The sequence below is a fragment of the Sus scrofa genome, chromosome 5 (assembly GCF_054392235.1).
Source record: "Sus scrofa isolate SSC_HxYL_T2T_F1_AM1 chromosome 5, Sscrofa_HxYL_maternal_Yorkshire_Landrace_v2.0, whole genome shotgun sequence".
Classification (NCBI taxonomy): Eukaryota; Metazoa; Chordata; class Mammalia; order Artiodactyla; family Suidae; genus Sus; species Sus scrofa.
In genome coordinates, this window is record NC_139387.1 from 69,993,881 (window position 1) to 70,021,744 (window position 27,864).

The 27,864-nt window shown below is 38.3% G+C and overlaps 2 protein-coding genes across 6 annotated transcripts; one reads left to right on the forward strand and one right to left on the reverse strand.

Annotated features, from left to right (window-relative positions):
- The first annotated feature begins 2,119 nt into the window (after window positions 1–2,119).
- LOC110260749 (C-type lectin domain family 4 member D) lies at window positions 2,120–16,251 on the forward strand. 5 transcript variants are annotated; one of them, XM_084956829.1, is made up of 7 exons: window positions 2,120–2,190; window positions 2,285–2,400; window positions 5,143–5,232; window positions 8,092–8,196; window positions 9,190–9,341; window positions 10,878–10,993; window positions 11,530–14,232. In XM_084956829.1, exons 2-7 carry the CDS (start codon window positions 2,373–2,375, stop codon window positions 11,675–11,677), a joined length of 639 nt encoding a protein of 212 aa, XP_084812955.1. In that variant the 5' UTR covers window positions 2,120–2,190; window positions 2,285–2,372; the 3' UTR covers window positions 11,678–14,232. The 5 variants fall into 5 exon arrangements, 4 of the variants coding, with proteins under 4 accessions (XP_084812955.1, XP_084812957.1, XP_020948061.2 ...); XM_084956831.1 differs by having other exon boundaries at window positions 9,263–9,341; window positions 11,530–13,209; XM_021092402.2 differs by lacking the exon at window positions 2,120–2,190 and having other exon boundaries at window positions 2,225–2,400; window positions 11,530–16,251.
- On the reverse strand, window positions 14,637–26,597 carry CLEC4E (C-type lectin domain family 4 member E). The gene is made up of 6 exons (XM_021092401.2): window positions 26,369–26,597; window positions 21,550–21,642; window positions 20,858–20,947; window positions 19,725–19,876; window positions 18,691–18,806; window positions 14,637–17,872 (listed from the first exon to the last, which is right to left on the reverse strand). Exons 1-6 carry the CDS (start codon window positions 26,403–26,405, stop codon window positions 17,722–17,724), a joined length of 639 nt encoding a protein of 212 aa, XP_020948060.2. The 5' UTR covers window positions 26,406–26,597; the 3' UTR covers window positions 14,637–17,721.
- Between the last annotated feature and the right edge of the window lie 1,267 nt (window positions 26,598–27,864).

Consider the following 27,864-nt stretch of genomic DNA (forward strand, 5'->3'; position numbering starts at 1 on the left):
TTATTTGTGCAGGCGGGAAAATAATAGTACATGCTTCATTTTGTGAAGGTTATGCAAGTCAATTTCTGTTCAGTGCTTAGAACAGTGCCTAGCATATCCACAAATGTGAGCAATTATTGCTTTAGAGGTATGTTTTTTATAATGCTCCAGGTTATAGCTAGCATCAGCTGGTGCTCACATTCTCCTAGGTATATTGCTTGGGTGGCTTATATTAACTTTTTTTGACTAAAGGAATTATTTATTTATATTTTATTTATTTATTTTTGTCTTTTTGCCATTTCTAGGGCCGCTCCTGTGGCATATGGAGGTTCCCAGGCTAGGGGTTGAATCGGAGCTATAGCCACCAGCCTACACCACAGCCACAGCAACACCATCTGAGCCACGTCTGAGACCTACACCACATCTCAGGGCAATGCAGGATCCTTAACCCACTGAGCAAGGCCAGGGATTGAACCGGCAACCTCATGGTTCCTAGTTGGATTCGTTAACCACTGCGCCACGACGGGAACTCCCTAAAGTGAATTTATTTAGAGAGATACATATTTCACAGGCAGAATTTGGTCTGTCTCAGAAGGCGAGAGCAACCCCAATGATAGTTTTCAAAGTTTCTTAAAATAATTTGCCTAGTTTTATTTTTATGACCCCCTCATTGAAAATGGGGCAAATAAAGGCCAGAATTGTTCTAGGGATAAACTCTGAGGTTTTTTTGGTTTCGTTTTTTCTTTTTAGGGCTACATCCATGGCATATGGAAGTTGCCAGGCTAGGGGTTGAATTGGAGCCACATCTGTGACCTATGCCCATGTTCACAGCAACACTGGATACTTAACCCACTGAGTGACGTTGGGGATTGAACCCACATCCTCATGGATACTAGTTGGGTTTGTTACCACTGAACCACAACAGGAACTCTTTTCATTCTATTTTTATTTTTTATTAAAGAATAGTTGATTTACAATGTTGTGCCAATTTCTGCTATATAGCAGAGTGACCCAGTCATACCTATATATACGTTCTTTTGTCATATTATCTTCCATCTTGTTCTATCCCAAGAGTTTGGGTATAGTTCCCTGTACTATACAGTAGGATCTCATTGCTTATCCATTCTAAATATAATAGTTTGCATCTACTAATCTTAAACTCCCAGTCCATCCCTCTCTCTCCCCTGTCCCGCTGGGTAATGACAAGTCTGTTCTCTATGTCTGTGAAACTGTTTCTGTTTTGTAGTTAGGTTCATTTGTGCCATATTTTAGATTCCACATATAAGTGATATCATATGGTATTTATTTGTCTTTCTCTTTCTGACTTACTTCACTTGGTATGAGAATCTCTGGTTCCATCCATGTTGCTGCAAATGGCATTATTTTGTTCTTTTTTGTGACTGAGTAGCATTCCCCAAAATATTGTACTTCTGCTATCTTGGTGGCTGGTGTACTTTATTGACTTCATCTGCTAGCATTATTCAAAAGCCATGCATTTATTGTATTTTTAAACTCAGTAATTCTTGTTGGGATTTCATCTTCTAAGAGTTAAGTGAATCCCTCTTGTTAGCTCCCTTGCTTAGTATGTCTGACTAATTAATAACTTTGTAGCACGTTAGGCACCCTCTTCCTACTCAGTTACTTTGTATGAATTCTTGACTTCCCTTTCTACCTGGTTGTTAGAAGTAATAACTGAAGCACATTAGTCTTTCTGGTTGTTGGTGAAGAAAAGGACTTTTTCCCCATGTTACTATCTTAACATTTCCATGTCTATTATTTAGTTTTACGAAACAGAACAAGGAAATACCTATGCTTAGAAATGCATATATTCTTTCTGGAAGAAACAAACAAAATTATTAATTACATATAATAGTACCTTTGTTTTTTTACATAATTTTCCAGGCAGAGTTTACCTCAAGCATATCACTGTCTTTGAAAAATATAATATCCAGGAGAAGAAAAGCTTGAGGAAATGTTTATTTTATTTTTTTTAGGTATACTTACTCTTCTTTTAGGACATTGCTAAATTTTTTGGAACGAATATAAACAAATGAAAAAATTCTACATGACACCCTGGTCTAGTGACCTCAACATACTTATGAAAATTTGTACTGTATTTGAGTGTTGCTTTCTCAATTTCCTTCTTTCTTTGCTCCATTCCAGAGTGAATCAGAAGAAACCCCAATCTTTGAAAAGACTTCTTCTTTTGAGGTGTCTTTTATGTTGCGCAATTTCTAGTTTTACCAGAATAGGTAAGATTAACGCTTAGTGTCAAGAATTTCTGAATCTCTTTCTTTCTCCACAGAACTCTACCCTGGGGGAAAAAAAAATGCAAGAGGCTGCTGAGACTGCTGGTCTACCCAATCACTGAACCATAAGGGATTTAACATACCATGGGGCAAGAAGAACCGAAAGACAAACGTGAGTGCATTTTCTCCTTTCAATTTTAAAGAGACATTTAATTATGACTAAGGTTTGAAAATATGAATTGATGATCGTTGTAGTTGGGAGGATTGAAGATGGTGATAGGGATGAGGAGGCTGAAGGAAGTGTAAACGATTTTGGAGAAGGAAGGACACAGATTCAAACATTTGGGGTGTAGAAACTTCTTTATGAAATGTAAATTGGGGCAAAAGAGGAGATAAAGTATATAAAAAGTAAAATGAGGAGTTCCTGTCGTGGCTCAGTGGAAAAGAATCTGACTGGTATCCATGAGGACACAGGTTTGATCCCTGGCCTTGCTCAGTGGGTTAAAGATTTGATGTTGCCTTGAGCTGCGGTGTAGGTCCCAAACATGGCTTGGATCTGGTGTCTCTGTGGCTCTGACATAGGTTGGCAGCTGCAGCTCCAATTCGACCCCTAGCCTGGGAACATCCATACACCACAGGTGCGGCCCTAAAAAGCCAAAAAAAAAAAAAAAAAGGGTACAGTGAAAAGAGAGTAATTTGGGAAGATTCCTTACAGGGAAGAGAGAAGATACAGAAAACACACTGAAAGGGGCAGTAGTGTAACCTGAGTCTCTGAATTTATCTCATTTTATGTTTCACTTATGAGACACAAATGGATTCGTATTATAAGACCATTAAAAATACTTTTGAGAAATATATAGAACAAATGCAGAAATATGTAACTTTAAAATTAATGTTTCTCTGTCTCATCACCCCACACAAACTTCAATGGAATCACGATACAATGGTCCTGAAAAGTCACATTTTTATGTAACAATATGTTTGGGAGTTTTTTTCTGTCAATGCATGCATATGTGCATGATTATTTTAATTGCTATATAGAATTTCATCATATGACTTCACCATAATTTAGAGTCTCTGCTATTGATGATACATATGTAAGTATTAGGTTCCAGGGTTTTTCTGTTTCCAGAATTAATGCAGTGAGTATCCTTTTACAAAAATTATTTGGGTTATTTCTATAAGCTATATCTCTAGAAATGAAACTGTGGCAAATATAATGCATTTAAAATTTAATAAATATTCCTAACTCGATCTGTCTAAAAGACTTTCTAATTTACACCTCATCAGTAGCATTTATTCCTTTACTTAGTGTTTATTTCCCTCAGCCCTGCAACACCACATGTTTCAATTTACTTTTTAAAATCTGATATATGAAAAATTTTGCTATAATATTTTGGCTTATATTTCTCTGATTGAGCATACTCTTTGTTTGTTTAATGGCTTTTTATAATTTCAGCAAATTAAATTTTTAGCCAATTTCCTGCTCAAACTTTTGCTCAGTTTTTATTTATTTATTTGCTTTTTAGGGCCACACCCGTGGCTTATGGAAGTTCCCAGGCTAGGGGTCGAATAAAGCTACAGCTGACAGCCTACACCACAGCCACAGCAACAAGGGATCCAAGCTGTGTCTGCGACCTACACCGCAGCTTATGGCAACACCAGATCCTTAACCCACTGAGCAAGGCCAGGGATCGAACCTGCATCCTCGTGGATCCTATTTGGGTTCCTTAACAGCTGAGCCATGAAGGGAACTCCACTTTTGCTCATTTTTTTTTTTTTTTTTTGGCTTTTTAGGGCCACACCTGCTGCATATGGAGGTTCCCAGGCTAGGTAGGGGTCGAATCAGAGCTTCAGCTGCTGGCCTAAGACACAGCCACAGCAATGACAGATCCGGGCCTCATCTGTGACCTATACCGCAGGTCAGGGCAGTGCTGGATCCTTAACCCACTGAGTAAGGCCAGGGATCGAACCAGCAACCTCATGGTTACCAGTTGGGTTTGTTAACCACTGAGCCACGGCGGGAACTCCTTGCTCCATTTTTAAATTGATTTTTGCAATTCCTTATACAGTCTAGACATTAACATTGTGACAAGATTTTTCTTCCACGTGTTCCTTGTGTTTTAACATTGTTTGTATTATGTTGGATTTTTATGTACCCAAATTACTGATTTTTTATGATTTTGGTTTTTTTTTTTTTTTTTTTTTTTTTGGTCTTTTTGCTATTTCTTGGGCTGCTCCTGTGGCATATGGAGGTTCCCAGGCTAGGGGTCGAATCGGAGCTGTAGCCGCTGGCCTACGCCAGAGCCACAGCAACGCAGGATCCTTAACCCACTGAGCAAGGCCAGGGACCGAACCCGCAACCTCATGGTTCCTAGTCGGATTCTTTAACCACTACGCCACGACGGGAACTTCTAGGTTTTTTGACTTCTGTTTTTCTTTATGGCTGCACCCATGGCATATGGAAGGTCCCAGGCCAGGGACTGAATCCCAGCTACAGCTGAGACCTAGGCCACAGCTGTAGCAATTCTGGATGCTTTAACCCACTGCACTGAGCCGAAGATTGAACCCTTGCTTCTGCGGCAACCCAGGCTGCTGCAGTTGGATTCTCAACCTACTGCACCACAGCGGGAACTCCTGATTCTTGGGGTTTGAATCTTGCTTATAAAAGTCTTTTCCCAATCCACCCTCCCAGTCATTTACATTTTTCATATAAATGTGTATGTATGTGTATGCATATATTTATCAGTGAGCTCTAAAACTGATTTATTCGGGAGAAATCTTTAAGCTCTCTTCCAGACCTAAAGTGTTTTGGAGGACCTCATCCTTAGTTTTCTCCTGCGTAGAATGAGCTTCCCTAGTTCTTGTGGCTGAGAAGAAGATAACCTATTAGTCTTTCTTTTTTTCCTCATAGAAGGAGGCCAGCGTTCCCAGCTGATCCCTTGGGCCATTGCTATTTTTTTCATGTCACTTCTAAGTGCCTGTTTTATTGCAAGTTGTGCGGGTAAGTTATTAGCAAAAGTGGAATTATTCTTGAATTATTTATTCAAACAACTTTTCTAAAGTTGCTCTAAACTTTTTGTTGTCTTGATTTTCCCCAGCATATCAATCCATAATGCCTTCAGGGTCTTGGATTTGATATTCAGCGCTGCCTATTTGACCTTCTATTCTTTTATGATGCTGCCCTGTGTCAGGGAAGGAAAGACGGAATCTAGACCTTTTTCTATACACCTGAAGGTTGGTGACTGTAGTAAGTCATGCCCCATTTTGGACCATGATCACAAAGGGATGCATTTTACTAGTAACCAGCAAAAAACCAACTTTCAGATGGACTGAAATCTGGCTTTGAAAAGAAGAATAGTTGGAAGACTTGTTCTTTCTGATATCAAGACATTGTATAAATTATTATAATTAAAGTAATAAAGTCGAGGTACAGTTGTAAACACATAGTCCAGAGGAAAAGAATAGAGTAAATTACAGATTTTTCATATACAAACTCTATGTAAAATAGAAGGGGATAAAGCAGAGCTGTGGGGAAAGGCCTGTTTTGTTCATATTATGTGGTAGAAACCATCGATTATCCATATTTTAAAAATGACCTTGGCCTCCTCCATCATATCATGTACAAAAACCAACATTAAGTTGGATTATTGTCCAAAATGTAAAGAGCAAATGAAAAACACTTTTTATTTATTTTATTTTATTTTTTGTCTTTTTGCTATTTCTTGGGCCGCTCCCGCGGCATATGGAGGTTCCCAGGCTAGGGGTCTAATCGGAGCTGTAGCCGCCAGCCTACGCCAGAGCCACAGCAACGTGGGATCGGAGCCGTGTCTGCAACCTACACCACAGCTCACGGCAACGCCGGATCCTTAACCCACTGAGAAAGCATACAGGGACCGAACCCGCAACCTCATGGGTCCTAGTCGGATTCGTTAACCACTGCACCACGATGGGAACTCCCGAAAAACACTTTTTAGAAAATACATGGAGAACATACTTATGACCTTGAAATGGGGAATGATTTCTTAAACAAGTCACAGCATGTGCTGGTCATTAAAGAGAATATCAGAAGTTTCCCAGTGGTCAGCACTCAGTGCTTTTACTGCTGTGGTCTGGGTTCAATCCCTGGTTCGGAAACTGAGATTCCACATCAAGCCACTGCACACCATGGCAAAAAAAAAAAAAAAAAAAAGGATCAATGAAGTATCCTACATTAAAATAGAAATTCCTGCATGACAAATAATACCTCTAAGAATGAAAACGTAAAGTCATAGGAAGACATTTGTAATTCATACAATCAATAAAGGATTAGTGTATAGAAGATATACAGTATTCTTTCAAATCAATAGGAAAAATATTGACACTACAATAGAAGAATGGGCAAAGTCTTGAATAGGCACGGTAGAAAAGAAAATGTGAAATGTCTAATAAACATATAAAATATGTTTAACTTCCTTAGCTTTCTGGGGAACTTCCTTAGCTTTCAACTCACAGTGAGATACCATGGCAAACACACAAGGCTGGCAGTGATTAGTCTGGAACTAGCAATTGCTGATCATGCTGTGGGGAAACTGGACCTCCAGGGACTCAGCCATAGAAAGCATACAGCAGTATAACAGCGCTGGAAAAAGTTGCTGCTGTCATTGCCAATACGTCTATCCTATTACCAGCAATTCTACTCTTAGGCATGTACCCTGCAGAAATGCACGCTTATGTGCTAGGATGCATGGTTGAAAAAGGCTCAGAGCAGCATAGTTCACAGCAGCCAAACACTGGAAACAATGCAGATATCTACCAGAAGAGGACTAGATAAATAGATTTTAGTTCATTATGACAATAGATCGCTTTACAGAAATGGAAACCAATGCATTACGGTTGCATGGAACCACATTGATAAATTTCAGAAACAATGCTGAGCAGAAAACAGAACTAAAGAATTCATTGTAAGATTTCATTTATATAAAGTTCAAGAGCAGCAAATCTGGAGAGTTCCCATCGTGGCTCAGCAGAGACAAACCGGACTAGTATCCATGAGGACACGAGTTTGATCCCTGGCCCTGCTCAGTGGGTTAAGGATCCAGTGTTGCTGTGAGCTGTGGTGTAGGTCCAGACGCACCTTGGATCTGGTATTGCTGTGGTTGTGGTGTAGGCCTGCAGCTGCACCTCTGATTTGACCCCTACCCTGGGAACTTCCATATGCTGTGGGTGTGGTCTTAAAAAAAAAAAAAAAAGGCAGCAAATCTGATTTATTTCATTTAGGGATGTATTATTAAGTGGTAAAATTTTGAAGCAAAGCACGAAGTGATTACTTTAAAAGTCATGACATGATAACCTTTAAGAAAAAGGGAGGGGAGTCGCTTTGCATTTTGGCTGTGAAGGCCACGGGACTGTTGTTGGTACTGTTGTGTTTCCTGAGTTGGGTTGTTTTTACCTGGAATGTTCACTTTACAATAATTTGAGAAAAGTGCACTTTTTATATTTTTCACGTCTTTAGTTTGGTTATATTCCAAAGTGAAAATATTTAAAAGGTAAATATGTAAGGCTCGTAGAACTTTGCAGAACTATCACTGAAAATCTCCACCCGAACATAAAGTCTGATAGAAAATTATGCTTAAAGCCCATGCACAGAAAGGTTTGCAAAACTACCCATAGAAAGCACAGAATGGACAACATGATAATAAAAATATTAATTTTTAAATTCCTTTCACCTGGAGCTGGAATAGAGGAACCACATAGGAAGAGCAGAGAATGTGGGGGCCTTAGCTGTTGGAGTTAAGAGAAGAGTTAGCGCCGTCAGTTCCCACTTCCCTAAGAAAATGGTTATACAGGAAAAAGAAACTAAGTTTTTTTTCCTCCTTGATAGTGACTTATCACAACTTTCTACGCTGTAAGAGAGGAATCAGAGGTTTGTGGTCACGGGAGCACCACCCAAGGCTGACATGCGTCAGAGAGAAATCAGAACTGAAAGGTACGGATAGCAGAGAATGTCTTTCCTATTTCCATTTCCTTTCAAATTTGTAATCTGATTCAAATTGTATCATCTATGCACTATACATATTTATATATTTCTAAGGCAAAGTAGGAGAGATGGAAAGAACATAAGAATTTGGGACAAAAATGCCCATCAGGGAGTTCCCGTTGTGGCTCAGTGGTAATGAACCCAACTAGTATCCATGAGGACATGGGTCGGATCCCTGGCCCTGCTCAGTGGGTTAAGGATCCGGTGTTACTGTGAACTGTGGTGTAGACTGCAGATGTGGCTCGGAACTGGTGTTGCTGTGGCTGTGGTGTAGGCCGGCAGCTGCAGCTCCAATTTGACCCCTAGCCTGGAAACTTCCATACGCCGTGGGTATGGCTTTAAAAAAAAGCACATCAGCAAATTGAGAGAGAATTATTTCTCATGACTGTAACCAGTTGAATAACTGATGGCAGAATATTAACAGCATATTTGTGAGCCATTTTTGGCATCCAAAACATAACATTAATTCCATTTTCTTTTGATTCAGACATATCAACTGTTTCCTCCTAGAATATACAGCTTTGCCAAAGTATCTTTATCTCTTTTATTATTCTGGAATTTGTAAAGGCTTATTTGGGAGAATGGGAGGAAATGCATGAGCATTTTAGCAGGTTCTTTGCCTCCTTCAGATAAAAGGTCTCGCAAAAGGCTTTGATATGGTACTGCTTTAAATATGGTTATAAAGACATGTAGGGACATTGAAAAATGATCATGTCTTCTAAGAGAATACTTTGTATGTGATTTAGCTACTTTGGCTCAGAAGATATTTAGAAATGTAATTGTCAGGATTTTTTTTTTTCTTTCAAAGGAGGGACAGAATGATATTGATAATCTTGGTATTATTCTTGTAAATGTTAATCGGGTATTAGGTAGCGGAATAGCTGTGCAATCTGTTTCAGAGACTCCTTGGTAACAAATTTTCCTTTGCAATTTTCACCTGAGGGGGCACATGGAATTGCTGTCCTGAGGGCTGGAGAGCCTTCCAGTCCAATTGCTATTTCGCTTTTCATGACAGCAAGACATGGGCTCAGAGTGAAAGGAATTGCACAGAGCTGGGGGCACATCTGGCCACCATCAGCACAGAAGCTGAGCAGGTATGTTGGGAGGCTCACAGCAGTTTCTCTGCTGGGTTCCCTCTCTTGGCAGAGGCAGAGAAAGAGAAAGTTCTCGGTTCTGCTCAGGCCCCTCTGTGCCTTTGCTTCATCTGGTCCACCTGCCTGGACAGACTTTTCTTCCTCTCTCATTTTTCTTCATATGATCAACTTCTTTGGGTCTTTCCATGTGTTATTGCTTCAGAAAACTACCCACCTTCCCCACTCTACCCTCCCTATTCTAATTTGGAGGCAAGTCCGTTGTCCTTTGTGCCTTGTGTGACCATGGAACTTCGTTCAGTGTGCTGCAATCCTCTGTTCACTACTCCAAGTCTTCCTACCCCTCCTACTTTGTAGACGGCTGGAGCCATGCCTTACTCATCTCTGCATCTCCAATGGCCTGTGCAGTGCTAGGCACACTAGATAGGGCTTGATCAACGTTTGATGAGTGAGTATATCAGGAATGAAATCGCTTCTCAGGATAAAGCATAGGAAAAATGATTCATATATATGGTTGTTATTCTTAAAAAAAAAAAAAATCTCAGAGTTCCCTGGTGGCTCAGCAGGTTAAGGATCCAGTCTTGTCCCTGCTAGGGTGCGGGTACAATCCCCAGCCCAGGAACTTCCATATGCTGTGAACGTGGCCAAACCATTAAGAATTAAACAAACAAACAAACAAACAAACAAACAAAAACTCAAGGTAATTTCAATTTTTTAAGAACTGAATTTAATTTTTTCATGTAATGTATTTCCTTATGCGCACCATAACCCAGATTTTACCCTTTTCTTGGTTAGCAGGGTTTCCTGGAATATTCTTTTTCCATGGCTTTGCAATGGATAGGTTCACCGATTATTTGAATAAAATGGAATTTAATGAAGTGCTCAAACAATTAGTGAAGGCAATTTTTATTTATTTATTTTTATAATGATTTTTATTTTTTCCATTATGGCTGATTTACAGTGTTCTGTCAATTTTCTACTACACAGCAAGGTGACCCAGTCGCACATACATGTATACATTTTTTTTTCTCCCATTATCATGCTCTATCACAAGTGGGCAGACTTAGTTGCCCGTGGTATACAGCAGGATCCCATTGCTTATCCATTCCAAAGGCAATAGTGTGCATCTATTAACCCCAAATTCTCAGTCTCTCCCACTCCCTCTCCTTTTAGCAACCACAAGTCTGTTCTCCGTGTCCATGAGTTTAATGAAGGCAATTTTAATAATAAAAGTTCCTAAAAGTCCAATCCTGTTAAGCACCTTGCTAAGTGATTTGCAAGCTCATCTCAATTTTCACAGAGACTCCATGAAGTAGTGGTGTTGTCCCTTCTGGAGTTGGGAAAACTGGGGTTTGGGAAAATCAAAGCAGTTACTAACATTACACACTTAATGTCAGAGGCAGGACTTGAAAAAAGATCTGATGCCAATGCTTTGGGGCTTAACTAATAATTTATTTGACCCCTTTCCTCTTTTCCTAACGTAGCAGCTATTGCTTGAGAAATGCAAATGTACTTATCAAAATTCACATTTTTTTGCAGAACTTCACTACTCAATTTTTGGAAAAACAATTTTCATATTTCCTGGGACTTACTAGTGAGAACCATGAAGGCCAGTGGCATTGGGTGGACAAGACACCATTTAATCCACAGATGGTGTGAGTATACTTACTGGGGCCAAAGAGCTTTATTGGCAAAGGCGGGAGGAAAAGAGCAAGCAGAGTTCATTTTGGAGTGGAGTATGGCAATGTGAGGATGCTTACTCAGAATAGAGCACTGAGTGTTCAGTAACCTCAGTACTAGTATACTACTAAACTAGTGTCAGACAGTGCAATTCTTCTTTTTTTTTTTTTTTGCTTTTTAGGGCTGCACCTGCAGCAAATGGAGGTTCCCAGGCTAGAGAGTCTAATAGGAGCTATAGCTGCCAGCCTACGCCACAGCCACAGCAACGCAGGATCTTAGCCACATCTGCGACCTACAGCACAGCTCATGGCAATGCCAGATCCTTAACCCACTAAGCGAGCCCAGGGATCGAACCCACAACTTCATGGTTACTAGTTGGATTCGTTTCCACTGTGCCACGACAGGAACTCCATGGACAGTGCAATTCTGTTTTCCTAGGAGCATTTTCTCTGCCTTGTCCTCCGACCTACACCATATTCATGCAAACACACACACCTTTTTTTCATTTCAGATTCTGGCATGAAGGTGAACCCAACACCCATCAGCGAGAAAACTGTGTCGTTCTTGTTAATGAGCAAGACAAATGGGGCTGGAAGGATTTTTCTTGTAAACTTGAGACAAGCAGGATCTGTAAGATACCTGGAATAGCCTTCAGCTAGGAACCTGTGAAGGGGTCCTTGTGAAGAGAACAGACAAGAACCAACGGGCACAATGTACATGCATCACTGGGACACAGAACATTCTGGGTCATAGAACATTGTCAGGCATGATGGCCTTATTTATTTTTGTTTGGTTCATTCAAAGTAATGTGTTTTTGTGTGGCGTTTTGGTGGCAAGAATCATTCTTTTCTATGAGACTCAATTTTCATTAACTTTGCTTTTTTGATGGCAGTTCAAGGTATTTGCTTTTCATTTGGTGTTCATTGATGATGGATCTAAGAGTGGCGTGAAGGGTACAACCTCTAAGTCATTGCTTCTTCTGCTTTGAATCTTAAAAGTTCCAAGGTGGGATATTCTGACTTGTAGTGGTGTACCCGTTTTTTTAATCCAAATATCACAAACCCTTTAAAGTTTTAAAACATTTTTATTATATGATGCTTCATTTTTCAGACCTTTCAGTAGTATCAGTCATTAATTGATATTTCATGCGCAAAATATTTTCTGAAAAACACTATAAAATAATTAGATTATTGTATTGCCCAAGGAGAAAAAAAAAAAGCTATTTACTTTAAAAAAAATTTACTTCTCACTCCACTTTAAATGCCTTCCCATGGTGAGGAGTCTCCAGCTGACTTAATTTCTTTTTGAGTGGAAAAGGGCCTGAGAGGCTGCCTTAACCAAACTCCTTTAATTCTGTAGACCAGAAAACAAAACCCTTGGGAAGCCAAAGAGCTAACTAACCCTCTCACAGCTAGTTTATAACAGAAACAGGACAGTGGCCCCAATCTGCTTTTCATAGCAGGTGAAATGTAGTCCCTTTGGCATCACAGGAACATTTCTGGAAGTGCCATGGCCTCTTGGCTAAGAGATAGATAATAGTTCTTAATTATTTGTGTAATATTGTATTGGTGTTTCTCTCTCTCTATATATATGTATTTTTGTCTTTTCTAGGGTGGCACTTGCAGCATATGGTGGTTGCCAGGCTAGGGGTCTAATCGGAGCTATAGCCACTGGCCTAGGCCACAGCCACAGCAACTCGGGATCCGAGCCACGTCTGCGACCTACACCACAGCTCACTGCAATGCCAGATCCTTAACCCACTGAGCGAGGCCAGGGATTGAACCCGAAACCTCATGGTTCCTAGTTGGATTCGTTAACCACTGAGCCACGACGGGAACTCCATGTTTCTATATTTTTAATATGAATCAGAAAAATATCGTATTTCCAATCCATTTATGTAAATTGTTAACATGTTTCTCTAGAGCTATAAAGCTACCATTCGAACTGGCAAGGAAGTCATTGCTTTACCAACCTAAGTTGTGCTTTTGTGATGTATGTACATTTTTAAAAGTATGTACATTTTGTGATTTTATGTACATTACAAATTATTTTATTGAAGTATAGTGGATTTACAGTGTTGTGTGTGATGTATGTAGCTTTAATTGTGAAGCAGTCACATCTAGCATCAACAAAATATGGCAGTCTTTCTTAAAATTTTCATTTTATATTAAAAGGTATATGTGATATACCATAATATGAAATAATCTTTTTTTTGGGGGGGGGGTCTTTTTAGGCCCCCGTAGGAAGGTTCCCAGGCTAGGGGTCAAATCGGAGCTGCAGCTGCTGGCCTACACCACAGCTCACAGCAATGCCAGATCCTTAACCCCCTGAGCAAGGCTAGGGATCGAACCTGCATCCTCATGGATGCTAGTCAGATTCGTTTCCACTGCACCATGACAGGAACTCCAATATGAAATAATCTTAAAATGACAAAATATTTCCTTTATGTAATAAAGTCAACAAAATAATGGCTGTGAAACCAACCATGAGAGCAATCCTGGTTCAGATCAGAAAAAGAAGACAGAGTTCCAAGAGGATTTCTTTTCTCCATGAAAATATGGGACTAATAAAGTGCATTTGTATGCACTGAGACATGAGGTATACTTCTGGAAAGTTAAGGGGTGAATTATTAATCAGCACATACAAAATTGATTGATATGAAAAATGATGCCAATATTAGCTACATGAAAAGCAAAACGTGTTTAGGAGGGGAGGTGGAATCGTGGTATAGTACATGATTCAACTGAAATAATATTTACATAGTTATAATAATGTAAATGTTAAACCTGATTTAAAAAAATTAGGAGATAGTGATAAGAGAGGGATGAAAATTTTGTGTAACGTGTGTGTGTGAAACGGAGATTCTTATTTTAATTTGATAATTACCAAATTACCTAAAAATTGAAAAAAAAACATTCTATTATAACATATTCAGAAACTATTAGAAATAGAAACTATACGATTGGGAACATGGGGCTCAATAGAAGAAACATCTGAAGAGTTGAGTGTGGTTGCCTCTTGGACATGGGAATCAGCTGTTGGCTGAAAATAGCTATGTTTACTTATAACCCTTGTAGAATACTTTGGTTTTTTAAACAATGTAGGTAGTATGGAAATTTATTGATGTAGTTAATCATATAACATTTAGAAAGAGATACATAAGCATCATTTAATAAAACCAAGAAATTAATGTAAAACATTTAACAAGTAAAAATACAAGGAATTTTCTTTCTTTCTTTTTGTCTTTTTAGGGCAGCACCTGTGGCATATGAAGGTTCCCAGGCTAGGGGTTGAATCAGAGCCGCAGCTGCCGGCCTATGCCACAGCCACAGCAATGCCAGATCCTTAACCCACAGAGCGAGGCCAGGGATCGACACATATAAAGCGTTTTCCTTATTATTAAGGACGAAACAGGGATGCTCACTATAGCAGCTTCTGTGTAACCATACGTTAGTAGGCCTAGCCAGCTTAGTACAATCAGGAGAACTGGAAAGGAAAAAACCCAAACTGTCGTTATTTGTAGACCAGAACTATTGAAAGGAAGTATAATGCAAGTCAAAAATATGAGCCATATACACTTAAAATTTTCCGGTAACCATATAAAAAAGTAAAAGTAAATTACTGTTCTAATAATTTATTTTATTCAAGGCAATACATAAAATATTATTACCATGCAATTTGTATAAAATTGTTAGCGACACATATTACTTTTTTCCCTTCAGATGAATTCCTGGAATATCTGATCTGTATTTTACACTTCCCAGCATATCTCAGTTGAAACTAGTGTTCAATGAGCAGTGGCTACAGTAGTGGGCAACTCAGTATACAAACAATAGAACATCTACATATAATCTACATAGAAAATATAAGAGAATCTATTGCCAAAGTGTTAAAATAATAGAAGAGTTCAGCAATGTTTCTGAATAAATTATCAATATACAAAGACCAATAATATTCCTATGTAATACCTAAAACATATAGAAAACATATTTTATATTAAACACTGTACTTACAAAAGCAGTACAACTGTAAGATACACAAGAATAAATGTGACCAAATATACAAGTTTTATGAGGAAAACCATAAAACTGGTTGCAAGACCTGTAAGCCAACCTGCTAGGGCTTGGCTGTGTGGCTCTCTTCACCCACCTGTGACTTGGTGGTTCCCCTACTTGGGCTCGGTCACCCTGTGCTCCTCATATTTGCTCAGGTTTTGACACTTCCAGCCAGTCTGCCCTCTACCAGGTTGCTCTCCTGAATCCACTGGGGCTATGACACCCTGACTGCCATTCCTGCTGCCACCCTCTGCCTTACACAGGTTCACCTTGCTCGGCCCCTCAGTCCCTGTGGCATAATCATGCACCCCTTTGTGAAACCCCTCTCCCCCATGCACACACACCAGCACTTGCAAAGGCTACCTTGCTACTCCAGCTCATGAATGATTTTAGGACTTTACTGTTGAGCCAGGAGAAGGAGAAAAGGGGTTTGGGAAGATGAAGAAATAGAAGAGCAAGAAGAATATTTTACATGATTCCTTATAATTTTTCTTTTAGGCACCTTTAAGGAAATATTTTTTTGTGGTAATCTATAAAGCCTATAAAATCCTTGAAGTTTAATTATTTAATTTTGCCTCAATTTTTTACTTATTAAATTCAAGTAAAATTAAATTTACTACTTTAAAGGAATCATCCATTGTATGAGTCTTATCTATCTATCTATCTATCTATCATCTATCTAATTTATCATCTATCATCTATCTATATCAACTTGGGATATGGATTATTTCACTTTCATTTTTGTACAGTTGAGCTCTGTAGGAACTTTTAATAATATATATGTGTCACTTTTACAAGATGTAGTAGAGTGATTTGTCTTTAAAAAATGTTAGGAGCCCGAATAGTAGTATAATTTAAATCAAAATAGTGGTTTATTTGGGGAATATATTCTTGGGAATATGAAAGATTAATTATGCTTTATTTTTTGTAACTTTTTGGGTTTTCCAGTGCCTTTGCATCTATCTGTGTAGACTTATTTATAAAATACTATATTTTAAAATGGTTTCATTTGGATTATCTATTTCTCAAAGAAGAATTTTCTAGGTAAATAATTTATGTTCCAATGATTTTTTTTCTCTAATCACTAAACCTTTAACAATTGTTTCTTTTCTTGCCAAACTTTGAAGTCAAAGTTAGTTGTATAAATTAAATTATAAATAAACCATGAATACTATGCATTAATATTTTAATGTCTTTCAATATTTAGATAAAATTTAAATGATACAGTCATCTAAAGTGTAATAACAACAAACAGAAAAATTTCCATGTTTTTCAATTTTTCCTCATTGATATTTATGATATAAAGAAAGAAATTAGAAAGATGAATATGTGTTCATTGGATTCTTTTCAGGTTGAATGACTTTTGTTTTAAAGGCATTTCAAAACCACAGATTGTCACTTATGTCTAAGAGACATAAATATTTATAAAGAAAGCTAATATAGTCACTTGCTCAGTTGAATTTTTCCATTCAATGGTTACACATTAATTCCAATGTGTGATTTTGAAAGTCTCTTTCTGGTGGCTGAGTACAAGAACCATGGTTATAAAAGCTGCCATATTATTTACATATTCTTGAGTAACCTGATAAGTATTGATAGTATATTTTGCAATAAATGGAGAGTGTTAAGCTGACTGTTCTCTTACCGTAATTTGACTATTGGAATCTGGCTCTGGCTGAGGAACAGATACAAATTGGGGTGCAATCCAATTAGTCAAGGGAAGCAAATAGAGAGGAAAGGGAATTCCTGGGATGAGCAGACTGGATGGCAGTGTCTTTGGAGATGAAGGTTAGCATGGCCTTTTTAAGAAGCTGCAGTAGGGGAGTTCCCGTCGTGGCGTAGTGGTTAACGAATCCGACTAGGAACCATGAGGTTGCGGGTTCGGTCCCTGCTCTTGCTCAGTGGGTTGATGATCCGGCGTTGCCTTGAGCTGTGGTGTAGGTTGCAGATGCGGCTCGGATCCCGCGTTGCTGTGGCTGTGGTGTAGGCCAGTGGCTACAGCTCCGATTGGACCCCTAGCCTGGGAACCTCCATATGCCGTGGGAGCGGCCCAAGAAATAGCAAAAAGCCAAAAAAAAAAAAAAAAAAGAAGCTGCAGTAAATGCCTTTGCCAAGAAAGTCCACTCTAGTCTTGTGGGCAGGTATAAGTTTCATGACTTGAGTAAATTTCCTACTCATTATACAGGAGAACGTAGTGAGGATATGTGCTTGGGTGGAGGGTAAAAGACAGACTTTTGAGGAACTAACTAGAAAGAAGAATAATTAACACAGAGCCTGAATTCAGATTGTTCAAGGCACTTTCCAAAATCCTCTTTGCTGGATTTGGTACTTCTTCTATGTCCCTGTATTTTCATATCAAGGCTCATCAATGAAACAAATGTACCATTCTTTTCTTCTCACAGCATTTCTACAAAAATTCTGAGAAATCCTGAGACTGACATAGAGAAAAATGCACTTCAGTCAGTATCATGAGTTATAATAGTCAAAACGACTTATTTTTATTTGTATCAAAGCAACAAACACTTAAGACGTCCTTATAAAGTGCAATGCACACTTTTCAGAGTTGTGTGGCTGCGCTTACGATGCTCTTGTTCCTTTTTCATTTATACATTTAAGTTGTGCCTTCTATCCTGGGGTTTTTTCTTTGTTCAAATATTTCTTTCTGGCATTTCACAAATCCGAAACATATTGAAGAAACAGGGCACATCATTCCAACTTTGCCTTGGGTTTGAAGAGTCTCTTATAGTGGCACAGTCCTCTACACTAACTATGTTGTTGGGCTCCCCTATATCCCAGAAGCTGAAAGAGAGTGACGTGGGACATTTACAAGCAGTAAAGTGACCTATAACCCAGGCAAATTTCTTTTATGTTATTTAACTTCACAACAATTTTGTGAGGCAGGTATTATTATCTCCACTTAATTGATGAAGAAAAGGAATTTCAGAAAAACTAAACCATTTCTGTAAGCTATAGAGTCTGTGAGTTAGGAAGTTGAGCTGGATCTTTGACTTTCAGTTCTGCTATGTTCTCTTAGGGCTTTAGACCCAGAATGAGGCATTATGGAAAGGATTGCTATCCTGACGGATTTGTTTCCTTCACATTCATATCTCATATCCTGCTTGGTTCCATTTATCCTATGGACTTTGTATTTAGCTGTACACTTCAATGGACTTTGTATTTAGCTGCATTGTGCTATAATGAAACAACTGTTTAAAGGATCAGCACATCCTACTTTTACTCCATACGAATCTATTGTCTTTCTCAAATCACTGTTTTTTTGTCTCATCTACTACAGTTTGGGGGCATAAGACTCTGATTTCCACATTTTGTCTCTCCTGCATTTTCAATGAATGAGTGTTTAATTCTAAGCCTCTTCTTGTTGTCATCTGCTATTTCCATCTTTATCTGAGGTAGTTCTAGGAAATAAGACCAGTAGATCCTCGTGCTTCTTTTTTCTCTCTTCTACATCAACGCTTTCCCTTCTTGCCTCTAATATCATCAAGAATGGACATGAATATACCTTCTGGAACAGAGGAGCTTCTGAGAACTCCCCTCAACAGTGGTCTAACTTTGAGATTTAGGCTAGGGTTAAAATTCTCCTAGAAGAAGAAAATTACCTCAGAGATGTTGTGAAAGGGGTACCATCTACCCATTTCCACTGACCCTCAATCACCTGGTCCGTCAGTCCGATATAAAACTCTTTCCTCTTAGGTTTTGCATGGAAAAGGAATTCCTATGGAAGATACACATAAAAACCTAGGAGATCAGATTAAAATTGTGCACAATGCTGAGTTATCCATATTTAAATTGTGTGCCAGTGACATATTGCATAAGGTCAAATATTTGATTAGTGCATTTGTTATATATAGGACTGTGGCAAAGAAGAGTGCTCCTGGTAATTCTTTTGTTTCATTCCTTTTCAGGAATAAATCAAACATATCAAAAGTACTCAGTGCTTAGCCCATCAACTAGCTTATATAATTAATCATAGTAGAAATTAGATATTATATTTTTGAAAAGAGAATAGAAAATTTAAAAAAATTAGGCAATCACTTACACCAATTCTAAACAACTGCTGAAGGTAATTATTATTAAAAGAGATAAAGTCAGATCTGGACTGGAGATGATAGAAAAATGGGTATGAAATTTTTAAGATCATGGGGGATAATCTCCTGGTTTGTTTATTGTGGTAAAACACACATAACGTAAAATTAAACCAATGAAAAAGAACCTTCAACACAGAAGGAGGTTCTCAAGAACTCATTCAAAGTTTATCTAGTGTTATTGGTAGCACAAAACATTATAAATCATAGCTGAAAAGTGATAGACCAATATTTCTACTTGTCCTCTTTCATATGACATGTTTGCAAATATACTGGTCATTCTAAAATGAAATACCAACACTCTTTTTTTCCTGCTTTATTAATAAAGGAACTGACTATGGGAAATTTTTTTTTTTATGTTTCTTCTAGCGACAGAAATAAATTAAGTTTGGTGTTGACTTACAGAAATAGAAAGAATGACATGTATTTCAGTAAATTCATTGAACAAATAGTAATTGTGGGCCAAGTACTATATCCCTGTTTGCAAAAAGGGATGGATCCTGTGAGGGGTGTTTCATTGACACTGGAGGAAGCTGTATCCCAAATACCTGCTCCTCCTGCGTGTTGATAACCACCAGATGAGCTCCGATGCTTGAGCAGTTTTTTAAACTTGCAGTCCAGGACATGACGTTAGTAGAAAAGAAGTAGCAGCTAGATTGAAAATGTATCCAGTTCAATGGACAGCAATTCTTGACTGAATCTAGAAAGAGAGAAGTTTCTGTGAGCATCCCATATGAACTGAGGAAGATATCAGAAAACTTCCTCTGGTCCCCAAATTTCATTATTTACAGTCAGAAGCCTTGGAAGCCCTTGTTCATACTCCACATCTTACTATCTAAGACTTTAGGTAGTTCTTATGTCAGCAAACACAAATAGCAATTTTCTTGTCATTCGAGACACAATCCTTGTTTTCTAGATTTTAGTGCCAATAAATACACTCATATATAATCTTCCTCAGTTATGCTATTAACATGGAACCCTATAATCTGTTCCTAGACTTCCAAGTTCAGAGAAAATTTATACATTTTTTTCTGAGTGACCGCACCGCTGAGCAACCATATCTCATGTTGCCCAAATAATGTACTCTCAACAAAATCTCCAAACTGGTTGTCCAGATGGGTTAATGTTCTTAGAATTATAGAATTTAAGCCTTTGAAGTTTTTTGAAAATAAATAGTCTAATTTTTGTCAATTTAATGGTGAGGAAATAATAGCCCAGAGAATGACATAGTTTTCTAGTGTCATGTAGCATTTTGCGAAGACTTGGATCAAGACTCTATGTAAGAATATAGGGATTACACTTTGGGGATATTTTCAAATTGCCTACTGTAAACATTTTTTTCTCCTTCATCTCATTTTGGAAGCAGGTGACAAATGAAAACAAAAGTGTACTTCTGGGAATGACACCTTTCATTTCTAGATTTACTCTTTAGACACATACCTCAAATTTATTCTAGAAATTTGCTGTTATGTCCCCAAGATTTCCTGTCCCAACATTAATTGCATCTCCAAAGTTTATTTCTGTCCTCTTACCAATTCTTCATTATTTTCTTACAATACAGGAAAGATTTTGCATTTTGCTTTTGAAAAACAGGACCAAATTACTTTATCCCCAAGTCAACCTAGAAGCCAGAAAATATTGATTTGTAAATTTAGGTGTTTAAATTTGAGGACTGTAGTACTTGATCCATCATTATCGCAGGAGAACTCCATAAGATCATCAGGTGCCTGGAACTTTTTCTCATCACAGCGTTGAAAGATGTGATATGTCACTGTAAGGAAAGAGACAGTAGTTAATGTTAATTACTATCTATAAAAATACTTTTTATCATTTTGTAAATATTACAACTAATAATTATGATGTTTCCTTCTTATCTACTTTTCCTACAGAATGGAGAGGAGCTTCTTTACTTACTCAGAAAAAGAAGAAGGAATTCACATTTCATGGTTTTCCTGATTTATAAAAATAAATGTACTTTATTTCAGGCCTGAAGACCCAAAGAAAACAAATGTGTTTGCATTCTCTCTGTTGCCAAGTCTGACCTCTCAACAGTTCCTTCCAAGAAGTGATTGGTTTTGCCTCTGGTTAGGATCTCATGGAGAGGATTACACAAATTATAAGGGTACAGGAGGAAGGACTCAGGGCCACTGAGGAGATAAAGATGAGTATCATGAAAAATGTGTCACAGGTCACTGAAATTTGGTAAGAATTTTGTACTAGTTGGCGTTTCTGGCTTGAGGAATAACCTGAAGATAAATAAGGGCAAAAATGAAATAAAAATACCCTTTGTGGGAGAAGAGAACCCAGAGGTGGTAAGGAAGGATTTACTCTTCATATTCATCAGGGAGATTGAATTTGATCTTCAGAACTCACCAACACATCTGGTGATAAAACAGGTACTGAGTAGTAAGATGGACACCCCAGTAATGGTCCTTAAGAACACTTGGGAAGAGAAGCATTCTCTCTCTGCAGAAAGAAAGACACAGACATGGTCAAGCTTCCCTAAGAAGATACAAAAGAAATATAAGAAATTCCTATTCAACTTTGCTATTTGCTTCCACTTGCGTTGTCTATATTGAGTAAATATCTGACTTTAGCATGCATCAGAGTCATTTGAAAGGTTTGCTAAAACACAGATTATGGGGTTTTGCCTCAAGAGTTAAAATCTCAGGAGGTCAGATCAAGATGGGGGACTAGAAGGACATAAGGCTCACCTCCTCCCACAAATACATCCAAAAATACATTACATGTGGAACAATTCTCATAAAATGTCTACTGAACGCAGGAGATCTCATATGACAAAAATTGCAAGAAAGATCACCTCCTAACCACGTAGGATGAAAGGAAAAAATAAGAATCTGGGGGGGAGCTGTGAAAGAAGAAAGGTCCCTCACCCCATGGAGCCCCCTTCACCAGATCAGCAGGGACATAAAGGGAGTTCCAGAGACTCAGAGGAGAGTGCAGCAACAAGACTGTGGCAGGAAGAACAGAGAGTCCAGCACAGATGGTCCTTGCCTCCTCCCTGCACTTCTCAGCCTGAGATCACATCTACAGGTGCATGCAGGGGCTGGGTGCTGAAACTTGGGCTTCAGTGGACAGAGCTGGGGAGAAGACTGGGGTTGCTTCTGCAAAGACAGTCTGAGGGGCTGGAGTGTAGTGTGAGCCACATTTGAAGTTGTAAATGCAGGATGGAAGAACCTGGGTCTGCCATAAAATCTCCACTGTTAATGGCCCTAGCATAGCAGCCTTGTGTCTGTATGCTCACATAAGTCACTGTGATGGGATATTAGGAGATTTTAACACCCCACTGACATCAGTGACATATTTTCCAGATAGAAAATCAGTAAGGCATCAGAGATCCTAAATAATACAACAGATCAGTCAGACTTAATTGATATTTGAGGACATTACATCCCAAAAGATCAGAATACACATTCTTTTCAAGTGCACATGGAACATTCTCTAGGATTGACCATGTAATAGGGCACAAAACTAACCTCAACAAATTTAAAAGTATAGAAATTATATCAAACATCTGACCACAAAGGCATGATACTGGAAATCTACCACAGAAAGAGAAGTGAGGGGGGATAAAAAGATTACATGGAGACTAAACAACATGCTACAAAAAACCCAGTGGGTTAATGATGAAATCAAAGAGAACATTAAAAAAATACCTTGAGTCCCCATCATGGCTCAGTGCTTAACAAATCTGACTAGGAACCATGGGGTCACGGGTTCAATCCCTGACCTCGCTGAGTGGGTTAATGATCCGGCATTGCCGTGAGCTATGGTGTAAGTCACAGATGTGGCTCCAATCTGGCGTTGCTATGGCTGTGGTGTAGGCCAGTGGCTGTAGCTCCAATTCAACCCCTAACCTGGGAACCTCCATATGCCGTGGGTGCAGCCCTAAAAAGACAAAAGACAAAAAAAAAAAAATCCATTCATGATGAAAAAACTCTTACCAAAGTGGGTACAAGGAGAGCATATGTTGACATAATAAAAGCCATTTATGACAAACCCACAGCCAACATAATACTTGAAAGTGAAAAGCTGAAACCCTTCTTGTTAAAATCTGTAACAAGATGAGGATGCTTACTCTCACCACTTCTCTTCAACATAGTACTGGAAGTCCTAGCCACAGCAAGAAAAAGAAATAAAAGGTATTCAAGTTGGTAGGGAAGAGGTAAAATTATCATTATATGCAGATGATATGATAACTCTATATAGAGAACCAAAAGGACTCTGCACAAAAACTACTTGAACTGATAAACAAATTCATCAAGATAGCAGCATGCAGTTGCATAGAAAATAGAAATAGAGAAATCAGTTTCATTTCTTTATACCAATAATGAAATATCAGAAAGGGATGGTAAACAAACAATTCCTTTTAAAATCACATCAAAAAATAAAATATTTAGGAATAAACCTCACTAAGGAAGTGAAAGATTTGTATGCTGAGAACTACCAAACATTAATAAAGGAAATTGAAGATGATTCAAAGAAATGGAAAAATATTCCATGCCCTTGGATTGGAAGACTTAATATTGCTAAAATGACTATACTACCCAAATCAATCTTTAATGTGATTCCTACCAAATTACAAATTTTTCACAGAACTACAACAAATAATCCTAAGATTTATATGAAGCCATAAAAGACCCAGAATTGCCAAAGCAGTCTTGAGGAAAATGAATAAAGCAGGAGACATAACTCTTCCAGACTTCAGACAATACTACAAAGCTACAGTAATCAAAGCAGTGTAGTATTGGCACAAGAACAGACCTATGGATCAATGGAACAGAAAAGAGAGCCAAGAAATAAACCCATACACCTATTGTCAATTAATCTTCTACAAAGGAAGAATACACAATGGAAAAAAGACAATCTCTTCAGCAAGGGGTGTTGGGAAAGCTGGACAGCCACATGTAAGTCAATAAAGTTAGAACACTTCCTGACACCATATTAAAAATAAACTCAAAATGGCTTAAAAACCTAAGTATAAGACATTACACCAGAGAACTCCTAAAAGAGAACATAGGTAAAACATTCTCTGACATAATTATAGCAATGTTTTCTTAGGTCAGTCTCCTAAGGCAATAGTAATAAAAGCAAAAATAAGCAAATGGGACCTAATCAAACTTATAAGTTTTTGCACAAAAAAGGAAACCACAAACAAAATGAAAAAACAAAAAACAAAAACCCTATGGAATGGGAGAAAATATTTATGAATGATGTGACTGACAGGGCTTAATTTCCAAAATATACAAATAGTTTATACAACTCAATAACAAAAACCAAATAATCCAATTAAAAATGGGCAGGAGGCCAAAATGTCTTCTTCAAAGAAGACATGCAGATGGCCAAAAGGCACATGAAAAGATCCTCAACAATGCTAGTTATTAGAGAAATGCAAATCAAAACTACAATGAGGTACCACCTCACACCTATCAGGATGGCCATCGTTAAAAGTGTACAAATAACAAATGCTATAGAGGGTGTGGAAAAAAGGGGACCCTTCCATACTGTTGGCGGAAATGTAAGTTAGTGCAGCTACTGTGGAAAACAGTATGGAGTTTCCTTAAAAAAACTAAAAATAGGGTTGCCATATAATCTAGAAATCCCACTAGTTGGCATACATCCAGAGAAACTATAATTCAAATAGATACATGCACCCCAATGTTCACAGCAGAACTATCTACAATAGCCAAGACCAGGAAGCAAACTAAATGTCCATTGATAGATGAACAGATAAAGATATGGGGTGTATACACACACACACGCACACACACACACAGACATATATATATGTGTACACACACACACACAGTGGAATACTACTAAGTTGTAAAAAGGATGAAATAATGCCATTTGCAGCAAAGTCAATGGACCTAGAGATTATCATACTAAGTGAAGTAAGCCAGACAAAGACAAATATTATATGATATTGCTTATATGTGGAATCTAAAATATGATGCAAATAAACTTATTTTCAAAACAGTAATAGACCCACAGACATAGACAACAAATTTAGAGTTACCAAAGAAGAAAGGAGGTAGGGGAGGGATATTTTAGGATTTGGGGATTAGCAGATGCAAACTACTATATATAAAATAGATAAAAAAACAAGGTCCTGCTATATAAGCACTGGGAACTATATTCAATATCCTGTAATAAACCATAACAGAAAAGAAGATGTAAAAGATGTGTATACAATTGAATCACTTTTCTGTATACCAGCAACTAAACCAACACTTTATTTTTTTTTTATTTTTTTATTTTTTTGTCTTTTTTTTTTTTTTTTTTTTTTTTTGTTGTTGTTGCTATTTCTTGGGCCGCTCCCGCGGCATATGGAGGTTCCCAGGCTAGGGGTTGAATCGGAGCTGTAGCCACCGGCCTACGCCAGAGGCACAGCAACGCAGGATCCGAGCCGCGTCTGCAACCTACACCACAGCTCAGGGCAACGCCGGATCGTTAACCCACTGAGCAAGGGCAGGGACTGAACCCGCAACCTCATGGTTCCTAGTCGGATTCGTTAACCACTGCGCCACAACGGGAACTCCTAAACCAACACTTTAAATCAAATAAATTAAAAAGAAAACATAAAAAAATTCAGTTGAGCTAGTATGGAACCAAAAGTTCCCATGAGATGCTGATGATGTTGGTCTGGGGACCACAGTTTTAGTCATTGAAGTAATCCAATACTAGTTTTAAGACTCTGACTCTTGAACTCAGACAGATGTGCAGTACTTCCTTTCTAACTCTCATAAATTCTCCCCCCATCTTTACCCATCTTTCTCTCTTCCTTCCTCCCTCTCACTATTCTCTGTTTCTCTCTCCTGCTCTCCTCTTTTCAGTCCTTTGTAAATCAATCAGATAAAGCATTGAAGATCTAGTAGTTCCCCTCCCCCTCCTTCCCAATACACATTTTATTTGTTGCTCAGTGGGAGACAATGAACATTAGTCTGGTAGCTCTCCCTGAACTCAATCTCTGACAATCTTTCCAATATAACATCTAGTCTTCTAAACATCCTCTTTTATTTTCCTCTCTTTAATTCTCTGGCTCTGGCTCTGGCTCTGTCTCTCCTCTTTTTCTTTACTGGATGATTTTCTATTGTCCTGTCCCCTGTGTATTTACCATCTCTTTCCAAAAAAGAATCTAGGACGGAAAAGGGATAGTTGCCATTTTTACCTGTGCATTCTGATGCAGCTGATTTGGATGAGTCCATTCTTTCTCACTCCCTCCTCCTCTCTGTCTCTCTCCTTAGTTTCAGAGTCCAAGAGTATTTTGTTGCTAAGAGTCAAAGAAAATGAATCCTGAAGGATGAATACTTTGTGCTTTAGGAAGCTCAACCCTAAGGGATAAGAAAATTAACTTGTTCTGTGGTTGTGTGTTTAAGTCAGGATTTCCTTTCTTGCATAAGGGGGGCAAGGGAGTTTACTGGGCATGTCACTCCTCACTTCAGGAAACAACAAAATGGGGAAATGATGAAATTTTAAGTATCAACAAAATAGACTGACTTTGGGGAGGTGTTAGGGCTTTCAAAATATTGTTTCATTTTGGTGGATAAAATTTCTCTGCCTTCTTCCAGACCTAACTCATTCCTAAATATTCACTTGATACCTGTGAAGCTCACCTCTGCACTCCCATGTTCACTTTGATCTTTACAATTACATATTTGTTAACTCAAGAGGAGACACACTCCACATCTTCGCAACATTTAGCACAGATCTCAGCATATAACCCATGTATTTATTCCTTAGCAATGTGAATTTCTTTTCATGTTAAAAATTATTATTATTTATTTTTTATTAAAGTATAGTTGATTTACAATGTTGGGCCAATTTCTGCTGTACATCAATCTTTTCATGTTTTATGTCTTTTTCTCTCCTTCGTTTTCAGCTCTTGAACAGCCTCTTATTGTGGACTTATATGCCTTTTGTCAAGTGCTGATCACGGCGCTATTTTACGGGTCCTTCTCAGTTCAACAGCATCATGCAGTATGACTACACACTTTGAAATAGCTCGATATCTTCACTATAACACAGCTTCTGAGCCTTTAGAGACTCAGTAGGTAGTTTAATTTTATTGTTTGAATCATTGGGGGGTTTTGTTTTGTGCTGTAGCCTATTACTCCTAATGAGAAAAATGAATTTGAATGTCAGAAGCAAGTTCAGTTAGACATTAGAATACAGTGATTTTCCGGAAGATTAGTTGGATATAGTAAGGTCCCATTACTATAAAATACTTAAGAATGAGAGAGTTCCCATCATGGCTCAGTGGTTAACGAATCTGACTAGGAACGATGAGGTTGCAGGTTCGATCCCTGGCCTTGCTCAGTGAGTTAAGGATCCCGTGTTGCTGTGAGCTCTGGTGTAGGTTGCAGATGCAGCTCGGATGGTGTTGCTGTGGCTGTGGTGTAGGCTGGTGGCTACAGCTCTGATTCGACCCCTAGCCTGGGAACCTCTGTATGCCTTCAGGTGCGGCCTTAGAAAAGACAGAAAGACCAAAAAAAAAGAATGTCAACTGGTCTCAGTTGATTTAAATTCACATTAGTTTCATGTATAGCCACATATCAAACCTGGTAATCCCCACACCCGATGACTCACGGGCTTCCCATGTGTTAGAAAACATCCCTGTTCTCAAAGGGACTTTTTATTGTTTCAATGTATTGGTGAATTCCCTTT